At 41.2% G+C, this 12,108-nt stretch overlaps 1 protein-coding gene across 1 annotated transcript; it reads left to right on the plus strand.

Annotated features, from left to right (window-relative positions):
• The first annotated feature begins 7,760 nt into the window (after window positions 1-7,760).
• On the plus strand, window positions 7,761-11,024 carry c1ql2 (complement component 1, q subcomponent-like 2). The gene is made up of 2 exons (XM_055638587.1): window positions 7,761-8,725; window positions 9,501-11,024. Exons 1-2 carry the CDS (start codon window positions 8,144-8,146, stop codon window positions 9,678-9,680), a joined length of 762 nt encoding a protein of 253 aa, XP_055494562.1. The 5' UTR covers window positions 7,761-8,143; the 3' UTR covers window positions 9,681-11,024.
• Window positions 11,025-12,108: the final 1,084 nt, after the last annotated feature.

Here is a 12,108-nt window from a genome sequence, read left to right on the forward strand (position 1 = left end):
CAAGGCTCAGTGCTGGGACCGCAGCTATTTACAATATATATTAATGATTTAGATGAAGGGATTACAAGTAACATTAGCAAATTTGCAGATGATACAAAGCTGGGTGAACTGCGAGGAGGATGCTATGAGGATGCAGGGTGACTTGGACAGGTTGGGTGAATGGGCAGATGCATGGCAGATGCAGTTTAATGTGGATAATTGCAAGGTTATCCACTTTGGTGGCAAAAACAGGAAGGTAGATTATCAAAATTGTGTCAAGTTGGGAAAAGGGGAAGTACAACGGGATCTGAGGATCCTTGTTCATCAGTCACTGAAAGTAAGCATGCAGGTACAGCAGGCAGTGAAAAAGGCAAATGGCATGTTGGCCTTCATAACAAGAGGAGTTGAGTATAGAACCAAAGAGGTCCTTCTGCAGTTGTACAGGGCCCTAGTGAGACCACACATGGAGTATTGTGTGCAATTTTGGTCTCCAAATTTGAGGAAGGACATTCCTGCTATTGAGGGAGTGCAGCTTAGGTTCACAAGGTTAATTCCCGGGATGGTGGTGACTGTCATATGTTGATAGAATGGAGCGGCTGGGCTTGTATACTCTGGAATTTGTAAGGATGGGAGGGGATCTTATTGAAACATATGATTATTAAGGGTTTGGACATGCTAGAGGCAGGAAAAGTTCCTGATGTTGGGGGAGTCTAGAACCAGTGGCCACAGTTTAAGAATAATGGGTAAGCCATTTAGAACGGAGATGAGGAAATACTTTTTCTCACAGAATGTTGTGAGTCTGTGAAATTCTCTGCTTCAGAGGGCGGTGGAGGCCGGTTCTCTGGATGCTTTCAAGAGAGAGTTAGATGGAACTCTTAAAGATAGCTGAGTCAAGGGATATGGGGAGAAGGCTGGAATGGGGTACTGATTGTGGATGAGCAGCCATGATCACATTGAATGCGGTGCTAGCTTGAAGGGCGGAATGGCCTTCTCCTGCACCTATTGTCTGTTGTCTATATTCCTTAATCTGGCTTCTGAGTTTACACAAATTGTATCATTATCTCTTTATCTTACAATTTTGTCTTTTTATCTCAGACCAATCCCCCCCCCCCCCCCCCCCCCCCCCCCCCCCCCCCCCCCCCCCCCCCCCCCCCCCCCCCCCCCCCCCCCTATCTACCTGTCACTTGCCAGGCTTTATCCTGGCCTCACCTCTCTTCCAGCTCTTCCCCCTACTTCAATCAGTCTGAAGGGTCTCAACCCAAAATATCGCCTATCCAGGTTCTCCGGTGCTAAGTAACATTGAGTTACTACAGCACTTTGTGTCTTTTTTGATAAACCAGCATCTATAACTCCTTGTGTCTAAATAATCATCCAATTCCTGACTGCTTTCCCCACAGCAGAAAACATCACTCCATGTGCAGCCAATACACTATAATAAACTGCAAGAATTACACGTAAATTGCTGCATCACATAGCACAGTAGTTGGAACGTTGGTTAGTGGAAGAAATGGAACAAGCATGTTTGAAAGCTGTGTCAGGCAACGGGTCAGGCAGTATCTCTGGAGAACGTGGATAGGTTTCATGTTCCTATGGGTTACAGGGTTATGTTAAAGTGACACGTTAAAAGCACAGGTGCACAAGCTGAATTCATCAGGACAGGTGATGAGGGTGAGATTGTGAAATAGAAGTCTTATAGTGGTATCTGTAAGGCTTAAGTGTAATATAATAGCAGGTAAGTTTTGGTTCATTATAAAACCTGGCTTATGCATTGCTAATATGTGAGAATTGAGTGTGATTTGTTTATACCATGCAAAATCAAAACAAATGGAAGTACCAGTCAGACTGCAGATCATGCTTTCCAATGTTATAATTTAGACTTTCTGAATGCATTAACGAAATAAAACCTGCATAAAATAAATAAATATACTTTGCACAAACATGAAGTACAGTAGGATAAAAAATAGAGATGTGAGAATTCATAAACACAACTTTAATTCCATTGGGAAATTACAAGCCATAATCATAATTTGGTGTCATCTAAACACAAATTATTACAGTTAAATAGGGAGAACCTGTGTTAATTTGGAATGGATAGGTCATGACTGACAAACTTGATTGAATTCTTTGAAATTGTGAGGTAAGTGGAGGACAGGAGAAGATGTATTGTTCCAATTTATATGGATGATTATTCATTTGGACTAAAGTTGAAGCTCGTAGAACTGAAGACAAATTATTGAGTTAACTTGTAAATTAGTTGAGCTGTAAAAGGCAGAACATAGGGGTAACTGTGAAACTGTGGTTTGGTGCCTTACAGGAGTCTTATTTATTCTATTTCCTTTGCTCCATAGATGCTGCTGCACCCGCTGAGTTTCTCCAGCATTTTTGTGTACCTTGCAAACAATGAAGATGGATGCATTGTTACAATTAAATTAATAGATTATGTAAATTATTAAAACTCTTGCAATGGGATTTTGGTGTTGGTGATTATGAACTGATTGACTTTGGATCGATTAGAGTACTTTCTACAGACCTATTGTGTTACTGTATTTAAGTATTTCATTGTTCCGTTGTCGGTAAATAGGACAATTAAACACTTTTAATCTTGACTCTCCTGACTCTTAAGATTAGAATCCTGAAGCATTTGTTGATTTTACCATTTATGAAGAACGGATAGACTTTGGCGGGAATGGAGCATTAATTTACCAGAAAGTGACATGGACTCCGAGTTAAATTATGAGGAAAGATTACAAAAACTAATATTGTTTTCCTTGGAATTTTGAATATTAGAGGGTGATTTGATCAGGATATTAAAGGAAATTAATAGAGACGATATAGAGGGAAATTACCTGCATTGGTATGGCTATCATCACAGGACAATGTCCAATCGTTAAACTCGGGCATTTCAAAAATGTTAGGAAATGCTTCCACTAATTAAACGTTGGAAATGTGGAACATTTTTCTGTAACTTATTTTGATGACGATTAATTTTAACTTTGAATCAAGACTGACTGTTTTTTTTATCCAAATACAATAAGCAGGATTGGAAAATGGAAATATATAGTTAGATAACAGATCAATCAACAATTTCAGTTATTTGGCAGAAAAGGCTTTAATGTTAAATAGCCTATCCTGCTCCTTTGTTCCTAATTCAGGTTTCCAACATCTGCATTGTTTTGCAGCTGTAAAAATTGGTGGGAAATGGGAAAAGGACAAGGGAGTAATACTGATTGGATAGACTCTCAAATTGTGGCTGTGTTTGTCCCAAACCTGCCCTATCCGTGTATCTGTCGAACTGTTGCTTAAATGTTGGGATAATCCCTGCCTCAACTACCTCCTCTGGCAGCTTGTTCCATACACCCACGTGTGAAAACGTTACCCCTCAGACTTCTATTAAATCTTTTCCCCGATTCCCCTACTATGGGAAAGAGACTCTGTGCATCTTCCCGATCTATTCCTCTCATGATTTTATATACCTCTATAAGTTCACCCCTCATCCTCCTGCACGCCAAGGAATAGAGTTCCAGCCTACTCAACCTTTCCCTACAGCTCAGACTCTCGAGTCCTGGCAACATCCTTGTAAATCTTCTCTGCACCCTTTCCAGCTTGACAACATCTCTCCAAAAACACGGTGACCAGAATTGAACACAATACTCCAAATGCGGCCTCACCAACGTCTTATATCACTGCAACATGACTTCCCAACTTCTGTACTCAATACTCTGACTGATGAAGGGCAATGTGCCAAAAGCCTTTTTGACCTCCCTATCTACATATGAATCCACCTTCAAGGAACCATGTACCTGTACTCGTAGATCCCTCTGTTCAACAACAGTCCCCAGAGCCCTCCTATTCACTGTGTAGGTCCTGCCCATGTTAGACTTCACAAAATGCAACACCTCTAATTTATCTGTATTAAATTCCACCAACTATTCATCAGCCCACCTGGCCAACCAATGAAGATCCTAGTGCAATTTTTCACAACCATCCTCACTATCAGCAATACCATCCACTTTTGTATCATCAGCAAGGTTCGCATTTATTGTTCATCCATAATCACCCTGAGGAAGGTACTGTTGAGTTGTCATCTTGAACCTCTGCATTTCTGTTGGTGAAGATGCTCACACATAATGCAATTGGACGGGAATTTCCAGGATTTAGAACCAGTATTGACAAACTTATAGAGTCATCCAGCATGGACAGGACGATGTGCAACTTGGAGGGGAACCTGCAGGCTCTCACATTCCCATACACCCACAGCCCTTGCCCTTCCTGATATCGGTGGTCGCAGGTGTGGGTGGGGCTGTCGGAGTAGTCTGGGTAACTAAATGTAGTCTATTCAAGTTTCATTATTTGATGAGGTGCCAATCAAGCCTGCTGCAGTTTTTGATGGTGCTGAGCTTCTTCTCGGCACAGCAAGTGGAAGCATCCCATCATATTCCTGATGTGTGCCTTGTAGATGGTGGCACGGTTTTTGATGTTGGGAAATGAGTTACCCATCACAGCATAACCATCCTCTACCTGTTCTTCTAACCAGAGCATTTATGTGGTTGGTCCTGTTGATATTGCGCAGGGAAAATTGCTGATACCTCAAAATTAAAAACCAGTTAGAATTGAATGGCGTTAGACTAATGGTTCGTAAAGACTTGTGGAAATGTAATTCATTTTAGCAAAAAATAAATAATGAAATGAAAGTGTGAACATATTGGAAAATACTAATGGTTGGCGCAAAGATTCTTTTGGGCACATTCCACAGTCATAATTCCTCAGCATGAATATAAAGTGAGATGAGCCTGAACAATTAAAGAGTTGTTTGAATTTTATAATTACAGCCTATTGATTAGACTGCGGGAAAGTAAAGGTACTCTGAAGTTTAAGATGTCTATAAGGATTCAATACCAAGTAGCTTTTGACCGCAACTATTTGGTTTGGAAAGCAGAGACCACTCAATCAATGCAAGTTTTATTACATTGGAAACATTTATAGTTAACAATGCTTGGTGGATCCTTTCTTGATCAGGCAGCTTCATCTGCCATTTGGCTTGCAGTTTTCCCTTGCACCAGTCACACGCCCGGTGGGAGGGTGAGGTCTATAACTGCAGAAAGTCCCCCAGGCTACTATACACCCCTTGAATACATGCAAATCAGCACAGCACATTCATCAATCTCCCCTATTTGTTTCCTGGCTGGCTGATACTTCATGGTAAGCACCTTATTGAATTTGACTATCGGGCCACCTGCTGCCTCTGAACAAAAGCACGACCTGGGCAGCTCAGTGGCAGAGTTGCTACTTTATAGTGCCAGAGACCCATGTTTGATCCTGACTACGGGTGTGGCCTGTATGGTGTTTGCATGTTCCCCCTGTGACTGCGGGGGTTTCCACTGGGTGCTCCGGTTTCCTCCCACATTCCAAAGATGTGCAGTTATGTAGGTTGATTGGTTTCTGTAAATTGTACATCGGGTGTAGGATGGACCTAGTGTATGAGTGATCACTGGTCAGCATGGACTCAGTGGGCTGAAAGGCCTGTTTCCACACCATCTCTCTAAAACTAAAAACTAAAGGATGACCGCTTCATTCACATCACCCCACGCCACCATCCTCCAACTAAAATAACAAAGCAATCATGTCATGGTGGTCCAAATAATCACTCCTCAAGGTCTGACTTTTTCCTAAGTATCTTATTTTAATTAAGAATACAGACCATTCTGTGTGTATTGTGAAGGTTAAATCTATTGGGATTAGGGGGTATTAGCTACAAGGACAGATTTGGACAGACTTGGATTGTATTTTTCTGGAGTGCTGGAGGTTACACTTGACAAGCTGATCGTCCTAGAAATTAATGTCCATGGATGCCAGCTCTGGATGAATGTCACACAATATGATGTCTGAATACTATTGCAGAGATTACAATAACAGCAATTTAAGTTGAAAATGCCAAAATAAGAATGTAAAAATAATTGAGATATTGTAATTTAAATCCACCCTGTGACTATGGTTACACAGTCAAACTCCAAACTGGTTGAGGCTTATAGTCCTTATTAGTCCAAAGGGCCTGTCCCACTAACGCGACCTTTCGGCAACTGTCTTCGACCTTCAAGCTCGAGGACTCTCGCCTGAAAAACCTCGAGCTGGATCGACCTTCAGCGATGAAACCGCGAGCCGGATCGACTGTCTGCGCACACACACACACACACACACACACACACACACATCGCAAAGGCAGGGGCCAGGGAAAGTGGGGGAGCGCTGTCTGAAATTCACACCTGCGATGAACAAGAAGGTAAAGGGCGGCTGGCACAGTTACGGTAAGTCCTTTAGAGAGCTTGTAGGGGGTGGGGGGAGAGAAGGGGAGAGAAGGGGAGAGAATGGGGGATGAAGGAGTGGAGACTCTTTTAAGAAACCAGACAACTTTTAAGAAAGCTTAGTGGGCGTTTAACATTACCGGTCAGTTTACTTACCTTATTTGTCTCAACGAACGTTTCCTTCGACTACCTTCGATTACCTTTGATTGCCTTTCATTACCTACGATAGCATTATGACCTACTACGACCTACCTCGCCTAAACCTACGAGTAAAAAAAATATCGAATTTTTCCATGGCGACCTTTTTTTTACTCGTGGGCATTTTTCAGCATGTTGAAAAAAATGCTGCGAACTGGGTGAGGCATTGAGTACGCAGGGACTAGTCTTGAGCATGAAGGAGTGTTACAAAGACCTCCTAGGGCCTCGGGTCGACCCTGCTGCGAGTATGAGTCGAGGGCAAACTTTTCTAAACTCGTGAATTAGGTTGACACGATCTCAGTGGGCCAGGCCATTTAGGTTGTTGGACTACTATGTAAATAGAAATGATTGTTCTTCCAGCGCAAATGTACTGATACGGTTAATATGAAGGCAAAATGTTGTGGATACTGGATATCTGAAAATAAAGAAGATACTGGAGTATTGAAAAGGTCAGGTAGAAACCGTGAAGATGTCAGGTCGATGAAAGGTCACTTGCAGCATTATTGGTTGGTTAGATGCAAGTGTAGTTAACTGCTTCTATACAGCTTGCTTTCCGATTTTCCTTTAATCTACCAGATGTAATTGTCAGTTAGCTTTGTAGTAAATTAATAATGACTACTCCAAATAAATACATTGTTATAGAATTCCCGAGATGGACCAAATTGGGTCGCTCAAAGGGAAACATTGCTGAATTGTGCTGTATGAATATAGATTTGGTGTTGACTTTCCTTCTAATTCCTAATTTATATCCTGGGTTTAAAATATTGTTGGCATGGTTAATCAAAAGCATTATCCAGTACTCCAACGTGACCAATTATAATAAGAGCATTGACTTAAACTCACAAAGTTGTTGATTTTTTTTTTAAACCGATACTTTGAATGTCCACCTGCGCTATTTCCGAGTACCCCTTCTGGTCTGTTAGCCATTTAACGTTATCTGACTACGATGTTTATTGAATTGGCAATACCTTAAAAAAAACCTGCAGAATATTAATGTGATCCTGGTTCATATCTTTGTTATGATTGAGCACACATCACCACTGTCAACCAGGAAAACAAATGCCGTGCGTTTTGAAAACATCCTTCAGTCAATTGATTGAAAGCGCCGGTCCTCGTATTCCTCAAGAAGCGTAAATATATATATATATATATATATTAGTTATTTCACAGGCTGTCCGCAAACTTCCAAAGGACACATGTGTTTGTGAAACTTTCTGCATCACAAAATATCCTCAGGCTGGGGCGGTTGGGCTATTAAAATACAACATGATGTGAATATTGATCCGTGATTAATCCACATTGCATTTGGCATTGCCCGAGACCCATTACGTCAGTGGTTTTGTTGCAGTCCACTGGCTGTGTGCTGCTGTTGTCTGTTGAACGCGTTCGCTTCTGCCAAGCCATGCCACGATGAATTGAACTCGCTGAAGCTAACTGAGACTGGCAGGTCTGTCATCGCCCGGGGAGCTTCGAGTTTTCAGTTAGGGAAAGTCGCTTTCTTTCCTCATATATATCGAAGCACAGCGAAGACTGCTTCCCTCTGTTATCCTGCTGGAAATACATCTACTTAAGCTACCATCATTACTTCTAAAAGTAAAGAATTGCTGGATTTGGCTTCTCGGGTCTTCCGAAGGAAGCGCCTGGTCGCGGCACTGGTGAGCGTGATCATGGTGCTGTTCCTCCTTGTTGCTATCCCACTCGTGGTCCACGGTACGAAAGCTGCCGCCCACTACGAGATGCTGGGAACTTGCAGGATGATCTGTGATCCTTACAGCCCCCAACACGGGAACTCGGCCGTGGAGGCCATGCAGGATTTTAGTGCCATCCCTCCACCTCCCTTCATCCAAGGGCCAAAGGGAGAACCCGGACGGACAGGGAAACCTGGGCCAAGAGGTCCTCCAGGTGAGGCCGGTCTACCGGGTCCAAGGGGACCACCGGGAGAGAAGGGCGATCTGGTCAAGTCTGGCTTCCCGGCGCTGACTGCTTCAGGGGGGCAGGTAACTGGAGCGCTGAGTGCCACCGCTCTCACTAGTCCCAAGATCGCATTTTATGTCGGATTGAAAAGTCCGCACGAAGGCTACGAAGTCCTTAAGTTTGACGACGTGGTCACAAATTTGGGAAACTACTACGATTCGACCACTGGAAAGTTTACGTGTGCGGTGCCCGGGATTTACTTCTTCACGTACCACGTCCTGATGAGAGGAGGTGACGGGACAAGCATGTGGGCAGACCTCTGCAAAAACGGCCAGGTGAGCAAGGGTTGTCCTTTAGCAGCGGCAGGAGAAGTTTTTAACTGTACCACGGTCCACGCTGTTTGGTTGTGGTTTCACGGTCACCACTGCAAATGTACCACCCGCAATGGAAGTAAAAGTCATATTTTACCCAGTCCAATTCAATTCAGAGGTCACGGAAATTGCCTAGGTATTTTACTATGTGTCGGAAGGAACTGCAGATGCTAGTTTACACCGAAGATAGACAAAAGATGCTGGAGTAACTCAGCGGGCCAGGCAGCATCTTTGGAGAAAAGGAATAGGTTACGTTTCGGTCGAGTTACTTCAGAGTTTTGTATCTATCTTAGGTATTTCACTGCACCTTCTTAGGAACTATCGGAGTAAATTATCTCTAAATGTCCCTTTTATGTTAGTCGAGTTACTTCAGCGTTTTGTATCTATCTTAGGTATTTCACTATACCTTCTTAGGAACTATCGGAGTAAATTATCTCTAAATGTCCCTTTTATGTTAGTTTAAAGAAGACAATGGTTACATTTTATAAGGTACTATTTCTTAATAAGTTGAGTCTTCTGCTTATTTTTTAATCAACGGGAAGGTCACTCGACGTTAGCGACGTATAAAACGACATTGCTTCAGCATGAAACTAGGAGCAGCGAGGTCCACCTACAACATCGTTAAAGGTGGAGGAAGCAATCTGATAAATTGTTGTCTGTTGAACGCGTTTGCTTCTGATAACTGCCGCGAAGACTACTCGATGCCATCAAATGCCTCTTTGATTTGTCTTTTGTTTAGGTCCGTGCCAGTGCGATTGCCCAAGACGCAGACCAGAACTATGATTACGCCAGTAATAGTGTGGTTCTTCACCTGGACTCTGGAGATGAGATTTATATCAAACTAGACGGCGGGAAAGCACACGGCGGCAACAATAACAAATACAGCACTTTCTCGGGTTTCATTTTATATCCAGATTAAGTAATATAGTCGAGGCATTCCGAACTCTAAATTAGATGTTAGTTAAAGATGTTTACATGTCAATGTTCGTACAATGGTTGCTTAATTTTCGTTTCAGACTTTTTGTACCGAATGCGTGCGTGTGGATGTTTGAACTATGAGTATTCGTAAATTAAGTTTACTTGGCACATGCGTTCTGGTTTCCAACAATGCTTTAAATCAGGCACGTATCAACAGTTCTTGGGAAGATGGAGCATAAAACAAAATTGGACTGTTTCCATCCCGAGTACTGAATAATGTGAAATGACATATCATATGTATATGCCTTTGTACATTCAATACCTTTTTGATCGTAATATCTCAAGTCTTTGATGTATTGTACCATCATTAAATGCCATTTCCCCCAGGATTTTGCTCTGGTCATTTGCATGCAATAAAGGTCGTGATCAATGATGGTCAAGTTGGAGTGGCTTGATGGCCTATCCTTGCTCCGAATTCTCACGTTCTTATAATACTGTTACACTTCTGCAGTTTAGCTTTCACCATTTATCCACGCGTTTTCTGTCATTTATAAAAGTATGGAACTTAAATATTTGTATCTCTTCTGTTTCAAGGGCTGCCAAAGCATTTCTACACATATATTAATCACACATTTCAACATTGCCTTTCCTTTCTGTGTCATTTGAAAAGACCTTCTAAGTGACCTGACTAAGTATTTCATCAATCAAACTGGATTTCACCCAATGACCAAATAGTGACTAATGTGCTGATGTCAAGGATGATTAAAAGTCATGACCATATTGATGTCTTTGGATGTTTTAAACAACTGTCCTTATTCATTGAACTTTGTGTTAATTCATAACAGGTGATTTACATAAAATTAATATAGCTTGTGTTACATGAAAGGCAGTAAAGTTTTTTCTTGCATTCCCTTCACATTTGTTTTTAACATAAAGAAAGCTAATGCATGCAACAAATAATACTATTGGATTGTGACCATCTGTTTAATGCAGGTACAAACATGATGGCATGTACATGTTAGAATTCATATCCACCGTCCCGATGATAACTGATCTTAAAATTGGCATTTATTTTGCATAAATTATAATAAAGATGTACACATTTTACGTAGTGATCAAATCTTCTGATATATCTGTCTTAAATTAGTAATTAGGGATTTTATTTTAAGATGGTTAGCTGAACTGTTGCAAATGTGTCATTTTTATTGAGTTTTCAAATCTTGCTTTAAAAATGTAATTTGGCTAGAGAAAAAGTGAAGTCACGAGTGTTGCAAATTTTAAGAATAAATATTAGAATGCAAGGCGTTTTATTCTGGGGACGGTACAGAAATTCAAAGTGAAATCATTGTACTTTATTCTGTGTCAAGGAGATTTGTTTGCACTTTTAACAAAGGCCCGAGTGTTCCCTGTGGTGAAAGGGCAATGAAGATTCATTTCAAGGGAATTGGCACTCATGTTCAAAATACAAATTTCATCCTGAGATTCTCAAATCTGTATTCCCAACTCTTGGCAGTTTCCTCTAATTTTCATTCACCGTTGTATATGTGTCTGTTGAGATGCCAAGTGCTAAATGATGATGGATTGATGAGGCTTGTGCAAGAGGAGAATTATGTGACAGTTCACCCTGACAGTGATGTATGTATCCTCACATTATCAATGTCATGCCGGGGATTTAGGAAAGCTTGCCGAGCAACCCACTTTCTACTTGCTGTCATGTTACTAATTATCACGTCGGATAACATTCACAAAGACATATTGCTGGTGACAATGACAACAGACGCAATCGATAAAAAGATGAATCAATTTAAAACATAGTTCAGGTGCTTTTTTACGTTTTCCTTCATAGTTACTGCATTAAAACATTAAATGACAGTATCTGCAACATTAATTATATATAAAATGCATTTGAGGTGCTGTCAGGCTTTTCCGATCAATACACCAAATTGATTGATTACAATCTTCCGAGACTTTTCAGGCTTTCGAGAAGAATGGCCTAAGGCATAATGCTAAGCCTGAAAAATTAATTAAATAAACTTTAAGAAATAACTAAATTTACTTTATTATATTTTATGGAGCATCTACACTGATGAATAAGTAATTATTGGCATTGATTTATGACTAATTGACCTGGTGAACATGACTTCAGATCCATATATTATATTTTGAAGCCTAATTTTTTTAGGCCTAATATCAGGCAGTGAAGAAAGCGAATGGCATGTTGGCCTTCATAACAAGATGAGTTGAATAATAGGAGCAAATAGGTCCTTCAGCAGTTGTACAACGCCCTAGTGGGACCACACCTGGAGTATTCTGCACAGTTTTGGTCTCCAAATTTGAGGAAGGATATTCTTGCTATTGAGGGAGTGCAGCGTAGTTTTACAAGATTAATTCCCGGGGTGGCGGGACTGTCATATGCTGAGAGAATGGAG

The sequence above is a fragment of the Leucoraja erinacea genome, chromosome 7, assembly GCF_028641065.1.
Source record: "Leucoraja erinacea ecotype New England chromosome 7, Leri_hhj_1, whole genome shotgun sequence".
Lineage (NCBI taxonomy): Eukaryota > Metazoa > Chordata > Chondrichthyes > Rajiformes > Rajidae > Leucoraja > Leucoraja erinaceus.

Coding starts and splice junctions, on each gene's coding strand:
- c1ql2 (XM_055638587.1), top strand. CDS start 8,144: ATGGTGCTGTTCCTCCTTGTTGCTATCCCACTCGTGGTCCACGGTACG. Junction 8,726..9,500: donor ACCTCTGCAAAAACGGCCAG/GTGAGCAAGGGT, acceptor TCTTTTGTTTAG/GTCCGTGCCAGTGCGATTGC.